The 22,137-nt window shown below is 40.0% G+C and overlaps 1 protein-coding gene across 1 annotated transcript; it reads left to right on the top strand.

Annotated features, from left to right (window-relative positions):
* Positions 1–1,906: 1,906 nt before the first annotated feature.
* On the top strand, positions 1,907–11,017 carry LOC108975687 (serine-rich adhesin for platelets). Its single transcript, XM_018944383.1, has 3 exons — positions 1,907–5,695; positions 9,287–9,445; positions 9,556–11,017. Exons 1-3 carry the CDS (start codon positions 4,151–4,153, stop codon positions 10,351–10,353), a joined length of 2,502 nt encoding a protein of 833 aa, XP_018799928.1. The 5' UTR covers positions 1,907–4,150; the 3' UTR covers positions 10,354–11,017.
* The last annotated feature ends 11,120 nt before the right edge of the window (positions 11,018–22,137 follow it).

Genomic DNA, 22,137 nt, shown 5'->3' with positions numbered 1-22,137 from the left:
TTTTATTGCCGTTGACTGGCATTACTAATGTTGTTGTGTGTTTTCGAAAAATTCATTGCTTCGTATTTTGCTGTTGTTTTTGTTATTGTTATTGCTGCAAGTGATCGCGCTCGCGAGTAAACACACAGCACACACTTGAGAAGCAATAAATAAATGGCAGCAAAAGCACTCGCACGAAAACACACACCATTGTGGACGGACAAATGTGGCGAGCGTAGCAGCAGCAGGCTGTGGGGGCGGCGGGCGGTCAGGCAGGCAGGCAGTGAAATACGAAAAAATGCGCAGCAACAAAACTCAACTCGCCAACGCCGCCACACATGCCAACAAATGGAAAACAACAAGAGTAACACAAAGCTAACGCGCAACAAAAACAAACAACTACAGCAACAACATGCACGAGCACACACATACACATGCATATAGTAATGTACATATATGTATATGTAAGTCATATGTATGGATGTGTGTGTGTAATAACCACAAAGATAACAACAGCAATAAAAGCTGCGGCAAGCAACCTTAACAGCAACACAAACAACAACAGCAACAAGTGCGCTGTACAAATGAGTAACGCAAACATTAACGGAACGGCAGCGCACGTCAAAAAAAAACAACAACTTTGGTATTTTGTCGTATTTTCCGATTTTTAACGATTCAAGCAACCCGCAACTGCAACTACAACAATATTAATGGCAGTGGAGACCCCGAAAAAGCTGACACAATCGCACACGCATACACACAGTCAAACATTTTTTCCATATTTTTTTCTGTTTTTTCTACAATAAAATACCCGCGCAGCAACAACAACACGTGCATGGATGCAGGCAGGCAGGCAAGCAGTGGCTTGCATGTGGAGACACCGACTGCACACAGGCACACCAACGCACGCGCTGCCGCATACAGACAAGCGTACATATTTACATGCATAATTACGTGCTCATGCGATGCGAGGCAGCAGTGCTGCTGGTAACAGTTGCCACACCACACAAAAAGCACAAAGCCAACAACGACAAGGCGACACGCGACGCGGCGGGGCAAAGTAAATGCGAGGCGGAAAGAGAAAAGCACAGCTGAGCAGCGCTTGTAGTTGGCAGGCATGTAGATGTTGTTGTAGTTGTTACTTTTATTACTGTTGTTGTTATTATTATTATTATTGTTGTTATAGTTTTTGTTATTATTATTGCAGCAGAAGTTATTATTATTTTTCTTGTTGTTATTACTATTATTGTATCAGTTGTTGCGCTTGTCTTAATTGTTGTTGTTGTTTTAGCTTCGCTCACTGATTTCGCGGTTATTGTTGTAGTTGCTGTTGGACGACTTATTTAAATTTCTCAGTTGTTGTTATTGCTGTCTCCGCTGCGCTGCAATGCAATTGTGTGACTGCCAGCCGCCGCGCGTTAACACAAAATTCCAATTGTAAGTGCTCGCTGTTGTTGTTGTTGTTGTCCGCTTGGCTGCCAGTCAGCTTTGTGACTGTTGCTGCTTTTCGAGTTGTTAATGCCAGTGGCGTTGTTATTCCAAAGCTCCAGCATAAAACGGAAAAACACAAACTGAAAGCAGCGCACACACATACACACACACACACATGCACATGCATATGTTAAGCACAGCCTAGCGAGCAAAGGGCAAGAAGCGTGTGAGTACAGCGTGAGCGTAAAGCAGGCGCACAAAAGAGAGCCAATTTGAAGCTTATGAGCGACGAAGGGGCGACGCGGCGCCTAGCGGTGCGCAGTGGTGAATGGAAAGTGGCGAACGGTGGGGAATAGTGTAAAGCAGCACCAACAAAAACAATTGCCTAACGAAATGTTGTGTAGCGCGCGCGGAGGTAGAAGGCACGCGCGTTAAGGTAACAGTAGTAAGAGTTACTCAGCGCTCAGCGGGAGAGTGTAAGGTGCGTTAGAGACGAACGCGGTGGCTACGAGTACGGTTATGGCAGTGGCAGTGGTGTTGACAATTCGTTGTGACACAGTGAGGCAATTGTACGGTACGCGCCGTGTTAGCAGCCAAAAAACGCATACCAGTGCTACTACAAGTGTATTTGCATATTAATTAGCGAAAAGTTATACATTAAAGCACAAATAACGCGACATTTTAGTGTAAAGTGTAAGGAAACAGTGCGCGCACATGCTTATATATAAATATTTAAATATATACATATATGTATGTATTTGTTGTATAATAACAAACGCAAAGCAAATCAAAAATAAGTTAGAACGCCACTCAGTCAGTTAGTAAGGCGGTTAGTTAGTGGCAGTGTGCGCGCAAGTAAACGCGCGTCAGTGGTAGTCGCGCGGCAGCAGCAGCAACAAAAAGCAGCACTTGGTGTGCGCTCAACAAGCTTTAACATATAGCCGAAGAAACAACAACAATAAGAAGCAACAGCGCCGATAGCAAAGACGGCCGCACCACACCACACCAGCATACAGCCGAGTGGAGCAAGTACAACGAGCAGCGGCCAACAACGCGTCCGCAGCTGCGATGACAGCGACGCAGACGACGGAGCATGCCACACACAGTTTAAATATGTGAAATTAGTACAAATCGTGATTTCAACGGTGAACGACGAACGTACGGCGGGCTGCACACAACACAACACGTTGTTGCGGAACGGACGCGCAGGCAACACACTACGGAAAAACAACAACACAAACCACAAAAAGTAAGCGAACAAGCTAGCAAGCTATCAGGCGAGTAAGCAAACAAACAAGCACAAAGCGAGCCAGCCAAGCCAAAGTAAGCAATCGAGCGAGCGAACGAGCCTCAGCAACCACAAGCGCGGTGGAGGAGCGAGAGCAACGCAAGCGAGTATAGCAACAAAAAAACAACAACAATAACAAGCACGCCAGTAGTGCTGCAGCCAACACGAAAGCACAGCAGTAGCAAGAGGAGCTAAAATAATAACAACAACAACAACAATAGCAATAACAGCGACAACAACAAGCACTGCGCCGCGCCACAAAAACAGAAACGAAAAAAAACTGCAAACACCTCCAAAAGCACCAGTGCATGCCAGGCAAGCAGATATTCGGACAATCAGCTCAGCCAGTTTGCCAGCGAACACAATAAAAACAAGAGTGAAAATACAGCTGACGACTGCACGACACGACGTACGAGCTAAACATCGCGCGCGCACATACATATTTACGGCACACATCACACACGAGCGTACAGGCTAATCGAATCGAACGAGGCTAATGCGAGGCGAGTTGAATTGTTAGGCGAAGGGGAAAGAGAAACGACGGCAGTTGCAGCGCACAAGGCGAAGGCAACTCCATGGTCACGAAGCTACTAATACTAAACGATTGCACGGCTAGCAGCAAGTCAACGCAACAGCAACAGCAACACGGCAGCACAGGACACATTGTCAACTTCCCCCATTCCTAATCCCAACCCTGTAGACCCGCAATTGCGGTACCAACCCTCACACTTAACCGCACCTACTAGTCGCGCTTTGCGGCGACGTCTAACGCGAGAGCAGCAAGTGAACGCGATACCGAAAAAATTGCAGGTATCAGCGAAAACAGATAAGCGGCGAGACGACAGCACCAAGAACTCCAACACCAACACCAAAGTTAACGGTTGTGCGAATAACCGTACAACACGTGAAGGTGACAATAAGTGTCCCCTGGCGGTTTTGACAGTCAGTAGTGTAGTGTCAGCGCTGGCGAGAACGAAAAGGCAACGCGGTCGAAGGCGGCACGTAGCGGCTACGCGTACTGAAATCGCTTACAATTTTGGCAAAAGAAAAACGGGCAGCGCTTTAGGAAAAACGAGCAACTGTACAACCAAACGTAATAGTGTTAGCGGTAATAGGCAACGCGTGTGGAAAAGCAACAATACGGAAGAGCCAAACAACAACTTATCAAACGTTATAACTACAATTACAACTACAACAAAAGTGCTTGAAAAATCATTGAAGACGTCGCCCGCAACGGAGTCGCAGGTATTGGAGCGGAGCGCCAGGGGGCCTAGGCTTGATTCTGACGCTGAGGAGGAGGAGGAGGCGACGACGACGACGACGACGACCGATTCGGCTCTGTGCCCGCCCAATACCGATAAAGCTAACAACATTCCCCCACCACAGTTACGTCGTCGTCGCAAAGCGCGCCTGACTTACAAACGCGCGCCACCGACACCATCGCCGTCTTCCATGTCCCTGTCGGTGGCGCTGCCTGCATTGCACGCAGCTGCCTTGACGACAGGTGCGGGGGCGGCAACTAATGGCAGCGGTAGCGGCGGCACAGCCGCACTTTCACCCACTTTTGGCGTGGGCGGCGAATCACTGCCCAGCCCAACAAGCGATCGCGTCGAATGGTCACGTTCCACCATACTCGATTTCATCGAGGATTACCGCATGCATCGCGTGCTGTGGGATCCCAACACCAAAGGTTATCACATCAAACAAACCAAGTATGAGGCATTGAAATTGCTGGGCAACAAATATGGCACTGAGATACGCTCGATACGCAGTAAAATTAAAAGTTTACGCTCGTCATTTCATCGCGAACATGGCAAGGTGATGATCGGCAGGCAAAAAGGTGTCCACTACCAGCCCATGTGGTTTGCATACGACGCCATACGTTTCATACTTGACGGTGAGGGCGGCAATGGCGGCGGCGGTAGCAATGGTGGCGCAGCAATGCGCGGCCAACACGCGCAAACTTCGGCCATCGGTGCGGAGGGCGAAGCTGACGAAGTGGAAGAGAAACTCGCATTGTTACGCGACGATAGCGTAGACGGTGGCGGCGGTGATGACGGTGCGGACGGCGCTCGCACAGAGAGTGGCGAAATGGATGATAAATACGCGACAACGATGGAGGCAGCAGTGCGCGCCATACAAGCAGCGGCGCTGGCTGGTGCGCGTGAGAGTGGCGGCGGCGGCGCCGTGACGTCCAGAGCGAATGCAGCGGCAGTGGCGGGCACCACTGTTGATGAGCTAAAAGTCGAACCACAAGCCACAAATGTAACAGCAGCGGCGGCGGCAGTGAATGCCGCAAAGACAACAGCAACAAATATACCAGCCACCGTGGTTTATGGCATAAAACCAGCCGCTACGGCCACTTTAGTCAATAGCCAGCTGTTTAATGCAACATGCGCCGTGGCAACAACTTCTACGACAACCACAACAACAAATGCCACTACAGTAGCGGGTGAAACGCTCAGCACCACCGCATCGTCCACGAATAGTACGGTCGCGTCTTCAGCAACAACAACAACTGCAGCAACGCTATTGCCACACAATAATAATAATAATAAGCTACACACCACTGGCAGTAGCAACAACAATAATAATAAAAACAGCAATAATATGAACGTTAGCAACGCAATGGCCATGATGACAATGACGACGCCGGCGTTGACAATTATCGGCAGCGCTGGCCTGGCCATGGGTCTTGGCAGCCTGGCGACAATGACGACAGCAGGCGGCGCAGGTAGTCTGAATGGTGTGCTCGGCGGTGGTGGTGGTGGTGGCGCAACAGTTGGTGGCACAACAATGTCGCACGCGTTCGGCGCTACAACACCGCTGCATCATGCCGCCGCCAACGCGGATGGCGACGACACGACAGTGGCGAGCAACAGTTTAGTGGCGCGTGTGGCTGCAGCTGTGGCGGCAGCAGCAGCCGCTAATGCTGCCGCCGCAGCCAATGCAAATCGGAATGTCGCTATCGCTATGGACGAACAACAACTAGCTGCGGTAAGTCGTCGCACACATACATACACATATATATTATATATGTATATATTTACCAGCATATACATACATACAGTAATGTGCTATGTATATACTATGTAAGTATATACATTTTTCTTTATAAAAGCATGCATGCGCTGATAAGGCGCGCGGGTGGCGGCAGTAGCAGCGCAGCGTCGGTAAATTGTGACTACTGCTGCCATTAGCTGGTGTCGCGCTGCTGCCGAAACTCATACTGTTATTTTGTGGGGGCTTATTCGGACTCTCGATATTCCATTCTGTTTGTTTACTTCATTTTCCTTTTATTTGTCTACATTTTTATTCCATCATTTTTTGCGTTTTGCGTTCTCTGCGCGCTGACTTTCGTCAGCATGTCTAACTGTGTACACATGGCTGTGCACACTCTCATATACATACATACATGCATGCATATACACATGCTGCGTACATACATAAGTAGTGCCATATATGCTTTTGTTATTGCCTCGTTTTTTTTTTTTTTTTATTAGTGGTTTGACTTGTTCGCATTATGCTGATGAGTTGTGCGCCGAAGGTGTGAGACGTCAGTTAACGTCCACCGTGCGTGTAGATATTTGAGCGTACGTATGTATGTTTGTGTGTATACATATATTTAAGCGATAAGGTGTGTGTATTTCGTGCCTTGTGCTTCGTCGCCATCGTGCGTTGAGCGTTGAGCGCAGCGAGTACGGCTTACCGTATTGCGCTGCAATGTTGGAGCATGAAGCTTTGTCACCACAGCTCCTGCTTTTCGGTGCCATATGATTCGTTATTCAAAAAAAGTTATTCGTTATTCATTGTGCATGTTTGTTGTAGTGTTAACTGTCGTCGTAGAATGCATGGACGACAGCGACGCGTCATTCAGCGAAACATTTAAAGCAACCCAGTGAGGCATCAAGTCGACACATGCTCTGAGCTGTTTTCTTGAAAAAAAAAATACACAAAAAATATTTTTATTGGAGAATTGCTTCAAAAAAAGCTAGTTGAATAGTTCGAGAAGTCTCCTAAAAAAGTTGGATACATTCTTATTAAAATATTGGTTGAGAGGTTCCATAACAATTAAATCGCCTGGAAAAGTTGTATACCTTTTTATTACATAAAAATATAGATTTAATAAGGTATCGCTTTACAAAAAAGTGCGGAGCATCTTAGGAAATTAGCGTGCTTGCTTCAATTTTCAAGTCCTTAGTGCACGAGCGCCAAATATCGGAGGCTTATAACTGCTTAGAGGCGTATATGGAAAAAGCTCTTGGAAGTCAAGTGAACTCAGCTCAGTTAAAGGTTCAGTGTCAGGTTCCTATGGTCAAATCCCCGCCTCTGGCCGACCTAGTCATATGGCATACAAATTTGTGGCAGCTCAGCTAAATCAAATTTTAAAGTTGTTCAAGCCTTTCAAAATAAAGTTCTTCACACTATAGTGGATACACCTTTTTATATAAAAAATTACGTCCCCCATCGAGAAATCGTCTAGTGATTTTTCTAAAAGACATCTAAAAGAAATTATAGACGTTATAAAATATAGTTATCTCTCTCGATAGGAGACCCACGTCCTCCATCGAGACCTCAAAATCTCTTAAAGACCCCTAAAGAAACAAATTGAAATTATAAGGTATAGTAACCCCTTTTGATTGGAGAACCATGATAACGTACTTTAACATACCGACTCAACTGCTGGATAATAGTCAATAGTGTAGGAAAATAAGAAGTAATCATATATTCGCGCCAATTGATCTCAACTTCATTTATGTAAACTATGTTTCATTGTACCTCAAGATTATTATTTTTGCAAGAAAAATGTAGTTATTTTCATTTTAATAACACAAAATCTAATAAAACAGTATATCAAGAAAAAAAGTTAGTACAAAGTATAAAAAGTACCTCAAAATTCTAGAAAATTGGCAATTGCCCGAAAATTAATATATGTTTTGCAAAGAAATAAATATATAGAATAAAAATGTGTCTGTTTGTTCTTAGATATTTGACTCAGTTTTTTTCTTTTGAAGTTCTTGGAGTGTGGCTACAGAACATATTCCAAATAAAGTTCGAGAATCCTTAAGTCGCCTAAAATGGTTGAATATTGTCTTATTACATAATAAACTTATCTGATCATTAATGGTTGTTAGATATTTTTCAGAGTTTTTTGAAGTACTTCGACCACATTACAAACCATGTTCTAATGAAAGTTCTCATGGTCCTTAGACTGAGTTTTTTCCTCTGTTGGAGTTATTCGACCATGTGAGAAACCATCATTGAAAAAAAGTTGGATACTTTCTTTGTAGATAATAAAATTTATCCGTTCGTTAAAAGATTTTAGATAATTTACTGAGATTTTTCTTCTGTTGGAGCTGCAAAGCACCAATGAAAACATTGAGAATCCTTAATTGGTCTAAAAAAGTTATTAGATTCTTACCAGCAGTCTATGCAGACCAAAAATTCAACTAACAATGTTTGCCTAAGGATCGCTCCTATTGGAGACCAACTTTGTACATAACTTTTACGTTTTCAACTTAGAAACATACGGTCGAATGCTCATATAAACTTGAATTTGGTCGAATCCATGGATAGGTATAACGATATAACATCAATTTGTGTCTTTCAGAAAAAAATAAAAATTATTAACTTTCTTTTGAAGTAGTACTAAAGAGTTTGATAATCCTCAAGTGATCTAAAAATTTTGGTTAGAGTCGTACTGGGAGCCTATTCAGCTCAGAAATTATTATTTATTGTATTTATTGTTCGCCTTGTAACGGCGTTTTTTTAGAAAACAACTTTTTACAATTTTTCAGAATCTAACGCGGCTCTTGTGAATAAATTTATGTTCAATATTGGTCAATATCGTTATTAGATACAAACTCAATTTGTGCATTTCAGTCAAAAAATATTTAAAATTATACTCTCCACAAGTACAAATAAATGTCAGAAATATGTTTTCTCTTTTATTATGCTCTCTCAATGTTGACTCGCCAACAGTGTGTCCAAACGCTAACAAAATCCTACAGGGTATTTAAAAAGTGATTTACAAACGAGTGCGCGCTGCGTCGCATGCGCTGCCAACAAAAATAACAACGTTGGCAGCGCGCTGACTGCAGTTGCTGATAAGCTCACGGCAACAAATGTGCTTTACTCTTTAAACGAGCGTGTGTGTGTGCGTGTGTCAATGTATGCGTCAGTGTATGTGTGTTTAAATTATTAACTGTATGCGTGCAAATAATTCTCGGTAAAGCTGATGCAACAACACAGCTACAATAATGACTGCAACAACGACAAAACCAACAACAACAGACAAACAGCTTTGGCATGCGGGCACTGCGCTGTTGAACTTGTAACCACAATCAGTGTTTTTGTTATTTTAATTTCGTACAAAATTTCTGTATTAATATGCATGACATTGTGGTTGGTGCTGTGCCCGAGCCTGTGCCAGTCGCTGAACGTTTTGTTGTTGTTGCAACAGCTAATGCCTTAACGTACGGCACATACACAAAGCAACGCACAACAAAAGCTTTTGCATTTCGCTTTTTGCTTTGCTATTAGAGAGCACAGAGCTTGTTGACATGTTCGACTGGTTTTCACTTGCAGGCGCGGTCCACGGGCGCGGGGGGTGCGGCAGCTGGCATGAACGGAGCTGGAGCTGGCGCTGGCGCTGCCAATGCGACGGCAACGACGTCCACCGATTACGAAGCCGATATACAAAGCTTTTGTTGCAACATCAGCGCGGACGATGTGAAAACCGAAATTGTAAGTACACCTTCTGGCAGCGATTTCACCGCTCGGCAGCCTACCTAACTAATGACTAATGCATAAATTTCACTAATTTTTCCCTTTGCCTCGGCGCACTTTGCTTACAGATCGAAGGCGACACGAATGAACTAGTCATGCTCGAACAACAGCAACAACAACAACAGCAGCAACATCAACAGCAACAACAAACACAACACCCACGTGCGTGCAGCGTCACCCCACTGACAGCGACGGCGGTCAATTATTATAATTTGCCACCGATGGCCGAGTTGCCAATGTCTTCCAGCGTTGGTGGGCGTAAACGTAAGCTGCTGAGCTTACACGCTGATGTGGCCTCGCCATCCAAAAAGTCCGCACTGGCGCTGCAACAACACCTGCAGCAACAAATACAATTGCAACATCAACAGCAGCAACATCAACAACAAACACAGACGCAACATTCCAACGCACAAGCGAGTTCCAAGCAGCAGCGCGAACGTGAGTTACTAGCCGCCGGCGCTGGCGGTGCCGTCACTTTCGCCGCCGTCGCAAATATGCATAGTCAAAGTCAAAGTAGTGGCAACAACAACAACAGCAACAATAGCGGCAATACTGCAAACAGCAGCAGCTTGCATAATCTCAGTGCCAATCAAAATCCAAAGGCCAGCAATGGCAACAGCGGCAACAACGCCAGCAGCAGTAGTGGCAGTCAAAGCAACAACAACAACACTAATATGCAAACGTTGAACGATGAGTATGGCGTATTTGGCGAGTATGTCGCGATAACCATACGCAAATTGAAGACGCCAAAGTCCAAGATTGTCATCAAGCATCTCATCAACAACCTATTGTACGAGGCCGAAATGGGCAAATACGATCACGGCATGCCATCGTCCAAAGAACCACCGCAATTGTACAAGATGTGATGTAAGGACGCCAGGTTGTACGCGCCGCACGCGGCCCCCACAACAACAGCTGTGTCGCCTTGTTGCCGCACAACCAGCTGCCACGACGCTGTTATCAAGCTGGAAGCGTTGCCGGACATGAAAACAGACCATGACCATGTATCTGGCAGTGCGTACGATTGCGGGGGTCACGGTTGTGGTCGACAAACACCTGGACACTAGTCATAGTCGAAGCAAAGCAATCTGGCGCCGCGTTAACCAGCGCCAAGTTAAGTGAAAAGTGTAGTGAAGTGACGGGAAGTGTAGCGAAAGAGGTGAAGAAGCAAAAGCAGTAGAAAAAGCAAATCAAAGTGTTGTGAAATGAAGTGCAAGTTATAATGAATTAGCAATGTTAAGACAATGTTAAGAAGAATGATAGCAAAAGTAGCAGTGAAATGCGTTCAAATCAGGGAATTAAAAGAAAACAATGTGAATTTCAAACAAAAAATAATTAAATATATATATAACTGTGTATATATAAAAACATATGTATGTATATAAAAAAATATATATGTATACATGTCAGAAATCTTATGTATATATAATATGAACTTAAACCTAAACAAATCTATTTGTAGAACAAAGCATATAAGTGAGTAATAGTTAAAGCTTTTAGCAAAATGGGGAATGCATAAGTGAAGCGTTAGGTAATAGCGTACGTACAGCATTGGCTGACACGGTAAAGCAAGTTAAACACACACACAGACACAGACACAGACACACAGCAACATACCATACAATTTTACTACTTTATATACATTAAACTCAGGTGCCTTTTTGATAGTCAAATAAGTTGTTATTAAATATATACTTTATTGTATTTATCTTTATATAAAATATATATAATATATATATATATATACTATATATACCCTGTCTCTTATACACATCTAGATGTGTATAAGAGACAGCGTATGAATTAAAAACAAAACAAGCAGAAACTTTGCAAGCAAGCAAATTGCAATAATGAAAATTTATAAATTTATTTACTAAATGAATTGATTGAAGTGAAAAACTACTTAATTTTAACTTTATATTTTATTTTACTTTACTTTACTTACATTATTTGTACAGAATGTACCTTTTAAATTGAAATGTTGAAAATTGCTAAATAAAGTAACATGAAGTTGAAATGCGTCTAGGTTTTTTGGCTTTTAAACAAGAAAAATTTTAACTAAGAAATGTTAACCCTTCAAGGAAGAAAAAAGTTTCCAGAGCTATTTCAGGTTGCCTTAGAAGAAAATACACGCGAATTTCCTGTAAAAATAACGGGGCAGCCAAGTTGAGGTAATTTTTTTTCAAAAGTCTTTTTTCAACAAAACAACACGTGAGTCGTGTCAAGCTGTCATGTTATTTCTGTTTAATAGTGTTTGGCATTTCATCATGGAAAGACTTACGCCTGAACAACGTTTACAATTCGTTCAATTTTATTATGAAAACTCATGTTCTGTAAAGAATGTGTTTGGCGCACTTCGCTCAACTTATGGTCAACATAATCGGCCTATTGAGCGTACTATTCGCAATACCATCACCCATCTTGAGACCCAGCATACATTATTTGATAATATTCGACCGTATAGACCACGTTCAGCACGCAGCGAAGATAATATAGCTGCCGTAGCTGAGAGTCTACACAAAGACCTTGGAAAGTCGATTCGGCACCGTTCGCAGCAACTCGGATTGACGTATAGAACGATTTGGCGAATTTTACGTCGAGATCTTAAATGCAAAGTGTACAAAATACAACTTGTGCAAGCACCGAAGGCGCTCGATCTTCCCAAGCGTCATTGCTTCGTTCTATGGACTATTGAAAAGTTACAAGAAGTTTCGAATTTTTAAGACAAATTTTGATTAGCGGCCCATTTGTGGCTCAATGGGTATGTAAACAAGCAAAATTGCCGCATTTGGGATGAAGAGAAATGTGAACAGCCTTATTATTTAGAAAAAAAACAATACTTTGGAGTGGTTTGTATGAGGGTGGAATCAACGGTCCATATTTCTTCAAAAATTACATCTTTGTGAACGTAACCGTCAATAGCGACCGTTTATTGCGTCATGATAACTGACTATTTGATGCCTGAAATTGAAGCTCTGATCTCAGCGACATTTGGTTTCAACAAAACTGCGCCACTTCCTACACATCGCAACAATCAATAGATTTAGCAGATAATTCCTACACATCGCAACAATCAATAGATTTAGCAGATAATTTGACGTTTTGGACCGGTCTATTAGCCAAAAAGATTGTGTGATATCACACCGTTAGGCTTTTTCTTGTGGGGATATGTAAAGTCTAAAGTCTATGGGGACAATCCGGCTTCGATTCAGGCTTTGGAACAAAACATCACGTTAAGAATTTGCTAGTTAGACCTTCGCCCTCTTCACCTGATGAACATATTAAAGAAGTAAATGATATGTTGTTTGAAAATCATCAGAAAAGTGTTAGAGAGATGGACGGAGAGCTCCACATCTCTCGCGAGTCCATTCGAATGAGTTTGGTGAATATTTTGGGTATGAAACGCGTTCTTGCTCAACGCGTCCCGATGAAGCTAATTTTTTTTAAAGTGTGCGGTAAACAGCGATCTTTGGACATGCTTGACCACCGTGCGAAATCTGAACCCACATTTATGAAGAGCATTATAACTACCGATGAGACAAGGTTTTATGAGTTTGACATGTAAACAATTCGACAATCATCAACAAGTCCTGGTTTAGTGTATCATGAATTTATTAAGGTGGGACCGACGGCCAAGAAAAAGTTATATTTGGCCGTATTGAGTGGGAACATCCGTCGAAAACGGACGGCATTGTGAAAGAACAATTCATGAATTTTACTATGGTAAAGCTAAACATGCAGTGAATACCATCGATCAATCACCGATTTGCTGAAGGAGCTGAAGGCCATCCGAAAAATGCTTATAAAAAGTGTTTCGAGGACTTGAAAAATCGTTGGCAAAAGTATGTTACTTCTAGTGGGAATTACTTTGAAGGCGATAAAATAAATATTGATGAATAATTAAATATTTTATCACTTTTGGTCACTTTGGCAGCTATATGTTATAGTGGTCCGATATAGAAATGGTTTTTTCAGATATTTTGGCGTTACTTTGGGCAAAAATCTATTTAGCATAGATGGTGAAAATATCTTGTCAATTAAAAAAATGTCTATACAAGTATTTAATTCCGATCGCCCATTTTATATCAGAGCTATATGCTAAAGCGGACTAAACTGAACCATTTCTTCCGAAATTGTATATTTGAATTTAAGGATAGGCCATGCTAAATTTTAAGAAGATATCTTATTAATTAAGAAAGTTTTAAATACAAAAACATGATTTTGAATGTTCAGTTTGTATGGCAGCTGTATCATATAGTGATCCGATCGCGAAACTTTCTTCAGGTATTTTAGAGTTGGCTTAGGCAATAATCCCTGTGTGTTTCGTGAAGATATCTCGTCAATAAATAAGTTTTTTTATGCAAGATGCTTTAAGAAGAGAGAAAGCTCACTTAATTTTTAAGCTTTTACTTAAAACAGTTTCTCAACTTCAATATTTTCAGCCACCGTTAAATATTGCATGCCACAAGTTTCGTGCTGGCATGCGCCGCCCACTTGGCAAGTATAAATTTTCATTTTTTTAAACTTTGGCTAGCGAAGTTTTAATGAATTGAAATAATACCGAAGCTTTCAAGAGAATTTCGCTGAATTATAATTATACAAGTAATATTACATATCTTGGAGGAAAGGTAAAAATTATTGCATAGCTCAGTCGACAAAAAAATGGACACTGATTGAAGGCGCTGCAATTTAAATAATTACGCACTTGGCTATATATTTATAAAAACAAATAACATACAACTGATAGTATATACATATGTACATATATATAAAAAAGCTGAAGTGCAAACATTTTCTTTTGTATACATATATATAGGTATGTAATGAAAATTAATTACAAAACAGGAAATTCCTATGAAGGATGTGGAAATGAGTACAAGAAACGACAGCAATACTAGCACATGATGACCGTAATAATTGCAACCTTTCAGCTACATGCACATACATGTATATACATATGTATATATAGTTTATATATTGGTGTATAAAATGTATATTTAGTATGTGTCGATGTGCAAACCTCCAGCTGACATGCCGAATAGTAAAAAAGTAAATAAAAAGGTAGCGAGTGCAAAATGGCAGCGGAATGGTGTTAAAGGTGTTGCACAGGCATACATATAAAGAATATTAATTTTTATGCGTGTTTGCTAACACACTACATAACAAGTAGAAACTTTAACTACGTTTGCACCGTAGCGTATAATACCCTTCAGAAATAAAGAAAATTTTCCATACAGAACTTGATTTTGAGCGTTCAATTTGTATGGCAGCTATATGATATACATAGTGGTCTGATCTGGAAAATTTCTTCAGATATTTTAGTGTTGCTTTGGACAATAACTCATACCGAATTTCGTGTAGATATCTCAGCAAATAAAAAAAGTTCTTCATACAAAAACATAATTCTTTTCGTTCAGTTTGTATGGCAGCTATATGTTACTAGTATTCCGATCTTGTAAATTTCATGAAATATTTTAGCGCTACTTTGGACAAAAACGCATGCCAAATTTCGTGTAGATAACTCTTCCAATAAATAACTTTTTCATACAAAAACTTGATTTTGATGGTTCAGTTTGTATGGCAGCTATATACTATAGCGGTCGGATCTCCAACAATTCTTCGGAGATTATTTCGTTACCCTGGATAATCATCCATGCCAAATTTCATGTAGATATCTCGTCAAATAAAAAAGTTTACCATACAAAAACTTGATTTTGATCGTTCAGTTTGTATGGCAGCTGTAAGCTATAGTGGTCCGATATGCATATAAATTCTATAGGAACTCCATTATGTACTCTGTTCAGGGTATAAAAATTTATTATTATGTATGTATGAGCGGCGCACAGCCAGCGCCTTGTATGTGGAGATGCCTTTCTGCTGCCATTTCCCGTGTACATCCGGTTCCGGTCATTAAAATAAGGTAAAACTCAGACTTGCGCTGCCGTGAATATAAATAAACACATTGCAGGAAGCTTGACACATATACACAAATATAAATGAGTGTGTGTTGTTGGTAAGTATGAATCAAGCGTATCAACAACGCCTGGTAGGCTTAAATTATGCATACAAGTACATACAAGCATGTATGGGTTTCATGTGCGAGGTGATAAAAATAAGAGCACCGTATAAAATAAACATGCATGAAAATTTGTCAATAAAATTGAAGGAATGCCAACAATGCGGTTGAATGTGGAATTGTCTGTAAGCGCATCTTACATTATGCACATACATATGTATGCGTTTACACGCCTACAAACCCCTTTTAATGGACAGCGCCCATTTCTATGGCAAAATATATCCTTTAAGGTTATTTCGACAACATATATACGAGTATATGCGTAAATTTGTTAACATGTTTCAAAAGTTCATTAAGTTTTAAGCGTTGTGTTAGATATTTATTAAATTTTAAACAACAACAATAAACCTTGGCATTTTAATACGTTTCACTGCTGCCAATTAACTTTTCCATCATAAAACCAACACAAAATCCGTATAAATTGTCATTTTAGATGGCAATGTCGGCAAATAACTGCGTGAGTGCCATTGTCGGGCCAGAAACGCTCATGAAATGGCTGTGTGCTGCACACATTTAAGTTCACGTATTTTCATGTTACTGAAGTTAGTAACTGAAAAATTGTTGCTTTGAGTAGATGCGGATAAAATTCTAAATTAATTTCGTATGAAAGTAGATATTGTTTGTAATAAAAACTTCGAAATCTTGACCGAAAATTTCTTTAGAATAACATATTTTTCTTTATAAGTATGTAGTATGTATGTATGTATGGAGCATGGATGCGTGAGTAGAAGTTCACGCAATTGAGGAAAGTTCTCTCGGCGCCATTCACTAGGGCGTGGACAGAAACGATTCTTTTAAACCTCTCAAAATGGGTTGTGGCTGATCGACTCCACAGGGGCCTGAAATATGGTTGTCTGTTCCATCACAAGAAAATTCATCAAGCTAGCTGGCCATCTCCATATCGAAAAGTTCGAAATCAGATCGATCATATTGTGATATAGAGACTCGAACTACTATCCTGTGCAGCCTACCGCGCAATGTCGCGATAAACCACAACATGAACGGGTTGGGATAGACACCGAGAGTTTAAGATAGAAGCGAGATGAATATCCAGACACAAAAACAAAGAGGCCGATATGCATAAGTATAAAGAGCTTGGGAAGCCGGCGGTTTCAAGACCGGAGCTTACGCTTGTAGGACCCAACATCGGCCTTGAATTCCTACACAGAATCCCTCGTGCCAAAAGGTGCTACTTTAAACTGAGTAGGCAATTGAAAAGTAAAGTCCTTTCTTGACGAACAAAGTCCCTTCCTGCTATGTGGCTTGTACAATGAAATCATCTGATGAATTGCCTTAGGAGTGTTCGAGAGAAAGGTTTTGTGGAAGATTTATGGTCCTTTGCATATTGGCAATGGCGAGCGCAGTCAATGCAACGATGAGCTGTACGAGATATAGGGGGACATTGACATAGTTCAGAAAATCAAGAGTTCGGATCGAACAACTATGGCAATATTTCTGCAAATTTTCTTTAAAAATTGTCATTTTCTAAAACACTCTCGCATACATATATACGGCTAATGGTATATTTTGGTTCATTACGAATAAATTCGTTCTAAAATAAATTTTCGTCTATCATAAACAGAGTGCGTTTAGGCATAAATTCTCATAAAATTTGAACAATTAACTCAAACCTTACTAACTTTTACTTTTTCAAATAATTTTATGTAAATATACGTACATTTTTTGGACTACATATAGAGATGCTTGTGAATACCCTACAGGGAAATATTCATCTAGTGACTCTCTCTTTGAATAGTCTAGTCAACGAAAGTGAGATACGAAGTTTGTAGTTTAAGCTTTCGAAACTAAACTAGTACCGAAAAGAACTGATTTGGACCGAATAATTCTCTTTCAAATGTTGGCTACGGCTATGTCTCAGCTGGTACATCCGTTGAGTCCAATTTTCGATAACTTGTTTGAATATTTCGAGTGGTAACTGGCGAATAACAACGACGATATTATGCTCCAGGGCCTGAATTGAAGCGGAATTGTTCGCATAGACTTTAGGCTTTACATATCCTTACAGGAAAAAGTCTAATGGTGTGATATCACACGACTTTGGTGGCGAATCGACCGACCCAAATGTGAAATCTATATCATGTGTATGGTCTATCAATGAGTCCACTGATTGAAACGATATGTGAGATGTGGCGCAGTCTTGTTGAAATCAAATCTCTTTCAGGCATCAAATAGTCGATTATCATGGCACGACAACTGTCGCCATTGACGGTTACGTTCTCACCATCATAATTTTTGAAGAAATATGAAAATATAATGATTCCGGCCCACAAACCGCACCAAACCATTGTTTTTACTGGATGAAATGACAACTTTTGAATCTCTTGAGATTGCTCTTCGTCCCAAATATATCAAAATTTCTTGTTCACATACCCATTGAGCCATAAAAGCGCATAATGACTGTACAAAATTTGGCTCGAACGTCGGCTTTTCCTGGAACTTTTCAAGCGCCCATAGAGCGAAGTAAAAGTACCTCTAATTGGATCACCCGATATATCATATCTAACATATATATGAAAAAGTATAAGCATATTGAACTTGGAGATTGCAAGACTAACCCATTTGATATCATCGTGGAAGAGATAATAATTATTTGTGTGGAAAAAAGACTTTCCGTTGGATTTTTGGTCACGTTAAGACTACTCGTAAAGTAGTTTATAAGTGGTTTATTCACCGCATGGTTACTACATTAAAAACTTTATACGGGCATACTATACATACAAACATTTATACACATATTTCTACATTTGTAATCATGTGCGTGGCGCATGTGAGCAACAAAAGTCATTTTACCCCAACCAGCGAAGTGTAAAAATTTTTCATACAACTGCCTCAACAATAAAGTTGAGAAACAATTTTTGAGCAACATTTGCTTTCAGCTCCAACATCTCGGAAAACCTGGTACATCCTGCTACATGCTCTTACACATACACATGTACAAGAACAGGTAAGTCCATTTTCATCTTGAGAGTACGTAAGAGTGTGTAAGTAATCGAAGGAAGACTTGTGCAAGAGCACACATAAAAAGGATTAATTGCGCACAATTAAAGGTAATATATTGCTAAGAAAGTGAAGAATCAAACATTACAAAAGAAAGACATAAAATTTTAATACATAACATTTGTGTAGGTAACTTTTCGCCTTGAAATATACAAACAGCATGTACAAAAGTTTGTAAGCTTATGTAAATATTATATGTGCTGTGGCAGTTAAGAATGATATTTTATGAGCAACTTGAGTCATCAAACATTAGTTTAGACAATGGCAATTGCTGCTACTCAGCATTTGTATAGGAATTTGAATATTTGCACGTATATACACTACAACTGTATGTCACAGACATAAAATATAGCATATAATTTCAACTTTGGACGGAAGTGTAAAAAGGTAAGAAATACGGGAGAGATATTGCCTTATAACTAACGACATATTGGTCGATAACTCTATGGCCGCCAGAAATATTCAAATTAAAAAGAGTTCGAGAGTATTTAGAAGCAATGTTGAAGAACTATCGATTGCGAAGAATATTTTTGAAAAACTAACAACAACTTCACCGACAGTTTTACAACACTATCTGGCAGAATTATCTTTTTAAAGGGGTTCCCTTAAAGGGTTACATAAAACTACGCGAGATAAATATAGGGTTATATATACATACATGTATAAATGATCAGAACGACGAGAAGAGTTGAAATCCGGATTACTGTCTGTCTGTCCGTGCATCCCTCCATCCGCGTACGCAGTAACTTCAGTACTTGAGTAAAAATTTGGATATATTGATGAAAATGGTACGCGCGTTCCTTGGCAGAAAAAACTACGAGTTCGTAGATGGGCGTAATCAGACCACTGCCACGCCCACAAAACGCCATTAATCAAAAACGTACAAAGTACCATAATAAAGCATTAACTTAGGATATAGAAGTGAAAATACATTTTCGGGAAAAAACCGTTTAAAACTTGAGTTAGAACAATATTCCTGAGATGTTTTAGATTAAAATAAGACAATAAAAAAGAGATTTCTTGAAGTCGTAAAACCCATAGAACCTCTTACGGCTTCAATCGTGAAGGTTTCGTCCAAAACAATCTAGGAAACAACTTTGTATACGAAAATTATACATATTTGTGTGGATTGTGAAAGTTTTCAAGAAATCTCTGAACGAATAAAAATTCCTGCAGGTTAGGTTTAGATAAAAGTAGTGTACCAAGAAAGAATGCTGGCTGGGAAGAAAATCTAGTCAAATCGGCGAAATTGAAGCCTACTTTTAAGTAAAGCGCAAATCGTGCTAAAAAAAATAGTAACGAAAAGTAGGTAGGTTGCTATAAACAGAATTATACTTGAAGTGAATTGTGGTGCATAAAAAAAACGAATTTTTGGAAAAAGGTGTGTTTTACTAATGTAGATCATGGATTTTTCAATTGACTTGGTAGAACACTGTTGTTGCCTCTGCTCCAGCTGCTGACGAGAAGAAGGAAGAAGCCAAAAAGGATGAGTCAGAGTCCGAGGAAAACGGCGATATGGGTTTCGGTCGCTTCAACTTAACAGGTCAACACTAAAGTCACGATAAAAAGAACGCGATGAAACGTTAACTTTGCTTGTGCCGAAGCCATAATACTATAGTGGAGCCTGCAACTTATATTTCTAAATTCTTGGAATATAATTTCGACTAATTTATCGAGGCAAAAAAATATGAAAATTACTAAACTTCATTGATAAGCAAAGTTACGAAATTCATTAACCAAAGCAAACAACTTTCCTGAACCACGTGCATGCTGCAACAAACTTTAACAAAGGTTTACGGAATTTTAAGGCTTTTAAATCTATTTGAGGTTATGAACGGCTTCCGTAAGTTCAATAGTGCAAAATTTATATTTTCAAGGCACATACATATATACAAATATGAAGTAGAAGAAGTACATATTTTCTGTCGATTATTCGTTTGCTTATTATGTTGCAAGCAGTTTTGCAAGCAACACCCGCAGTTGCTGCCAAATTTCACATACAAATATGAACTTACAATACATAACTAAGCAAGCATATGTACTGCATGTACTATATATGCATATACAAGTACATATGTATGTTTAACGAAGTATTTATATACTGCTTGCTCATAAAGTATGGCGCTATAAACTTTTACATCGGCACATAAATATATATCACAGAAAGCCATATATTTTGTACGCACCTTTTTATCCATTGAACATCTTATAACACCACCCTTTTTTCTTTCCTTTTTTCGGGAGCACATTCAAGAGCAGCACACAGCAGCGCTATGGAGCAACTCAACGCGTGTAAAATAAGGTAGTAAAATGGCCTGTGACTCAAGGCATGTGGTACCAAGGTATGCAGCGGCACACAGCAGACTTCGCAACATCTAAAATATACAAATATTAATATATTAATGTACATATAGTTATTTTAAGGATATTTAGGAGGATGGCATAAATATATATCGTCAGCTAAAATATAAAAGAAAAATGAAATCACTTCACAGTCGAAGGAAAAACGATATAGTCAAAATCACTCATATTGAAACAAAGTTTGAGTTTTGGTTATAAAATGGTTATATATTAGTTACATATTGGTTATATATAGGTTAGATATTGATTATATATTGGTTATATCTGACAGCGGAAGGTTAAAATTTTATGATACATATGTATATGCAATATGATGTAGGAAATCGTACGCAATAAAAAGCTCAATTTCGCTTTTTTTTGGTACTACGTATCATTTCAGAATACGATTTGCAACGGGTTTTTCAACAGGGACGCTACAAAACTAGACCGATAGGGACAGCAAACGACGTCATATTTTTTCTCGCTCTTTTGACATTTCGCTTCAGTAAAATTTTGCCATTTTATCATGGAAATATATACAGTCCAACAACAAGTCGAAATTATTCAAATTTACTACCGAAATTTGAAATCAGTGACACCAACTTTAAGAGCGCTACCTCCAATTTATGGTCGTCATAACCGTTCTGTCAGACATTCAATAATTGAGCGTCTAGTGGAAAAATTTGAATCCACAGGCACAGTACAATATGTTCCCATGCCAGTAAACAAATAAGTGCCCGTAGTGTCGAGAATATTGCTGCCGCTAGCGCATCAATTGAGGAAGACCCAAATCAGTATCTCACACGGCGTTCTTAAGCGTTGGGCATCTCTGTGACGTTGTTGTGGCGAATTTTACGATCTTGACCTACATCCTTAGGCACATCACTTCTGACTGAATGCATTATTGGTCAGGCAGTAAATCTACATGTATTTCATAAGTTCGTATTGCATACCGAAAAATTACGATTTGGTACGGTTTATGGGCCGTACTTGTTCCGTGATGATCAAGATCGGCACGTTACTGTAAATGATAATCAATGATAATCGAATATATTTGGAGCGAGTTGGATGATATAGACTTGAACAATATGTGGTTCCACTTCGCCACCAGCCACACAGCGAACGTCACAATCAATTTATTGAAAACCCAGTTAGGTGAAGGTGTTATCTCACGAAATAGTCCATTGTCCTTTCTTTTCTAACCAAAGCCAACAGC

Source organism: Bactrocera latifrons, unplaced genomic scaffold (genome assembly GCF_001853355.1).
Source record: "Bactrocera latifrons isolate USDA-ARS-PBARC rearing strain unplaced genomic scaffold, ASM185335v1 scaffold_68, whole genome shotgun sequence".
Taxonomy (NCBI): domain Eukaryota; kingdom Metazoa; phylum Arthropoda; class Insecta; order Diptera; family Tephritidae; genus Bactrocera; species Bactrocera latifrons.
This window is presented reverse-complemented; position numbering and strand designations above follow the sequence as displayed.

Excerpts from the sequence above, each read along its gene's own strand:
- LOC108975687 (XM_018944383.1), top strand. The coding sequence starts at position 4,151 with ATGTCCCTGTCGGTGGCGCTGCCTGCATTGCACGCAGCTGCCTTGACG. Across the intron at positions 5,696-9,286 it reads ACGAACAACAACTAGCTGCG|GCGCGGTCCACGGGCGCGGG; the intron begins GTAAGTCGTCGC and ends TTTCACTTGCAG. Across the intron at positions 9,446-9,555 it reads ACGATGTGAAAACCGAAATT|ATCGAAGGCGACACGAATGA; the intron begins GTAAGTACACCT and ends CTTTGCTTACAG.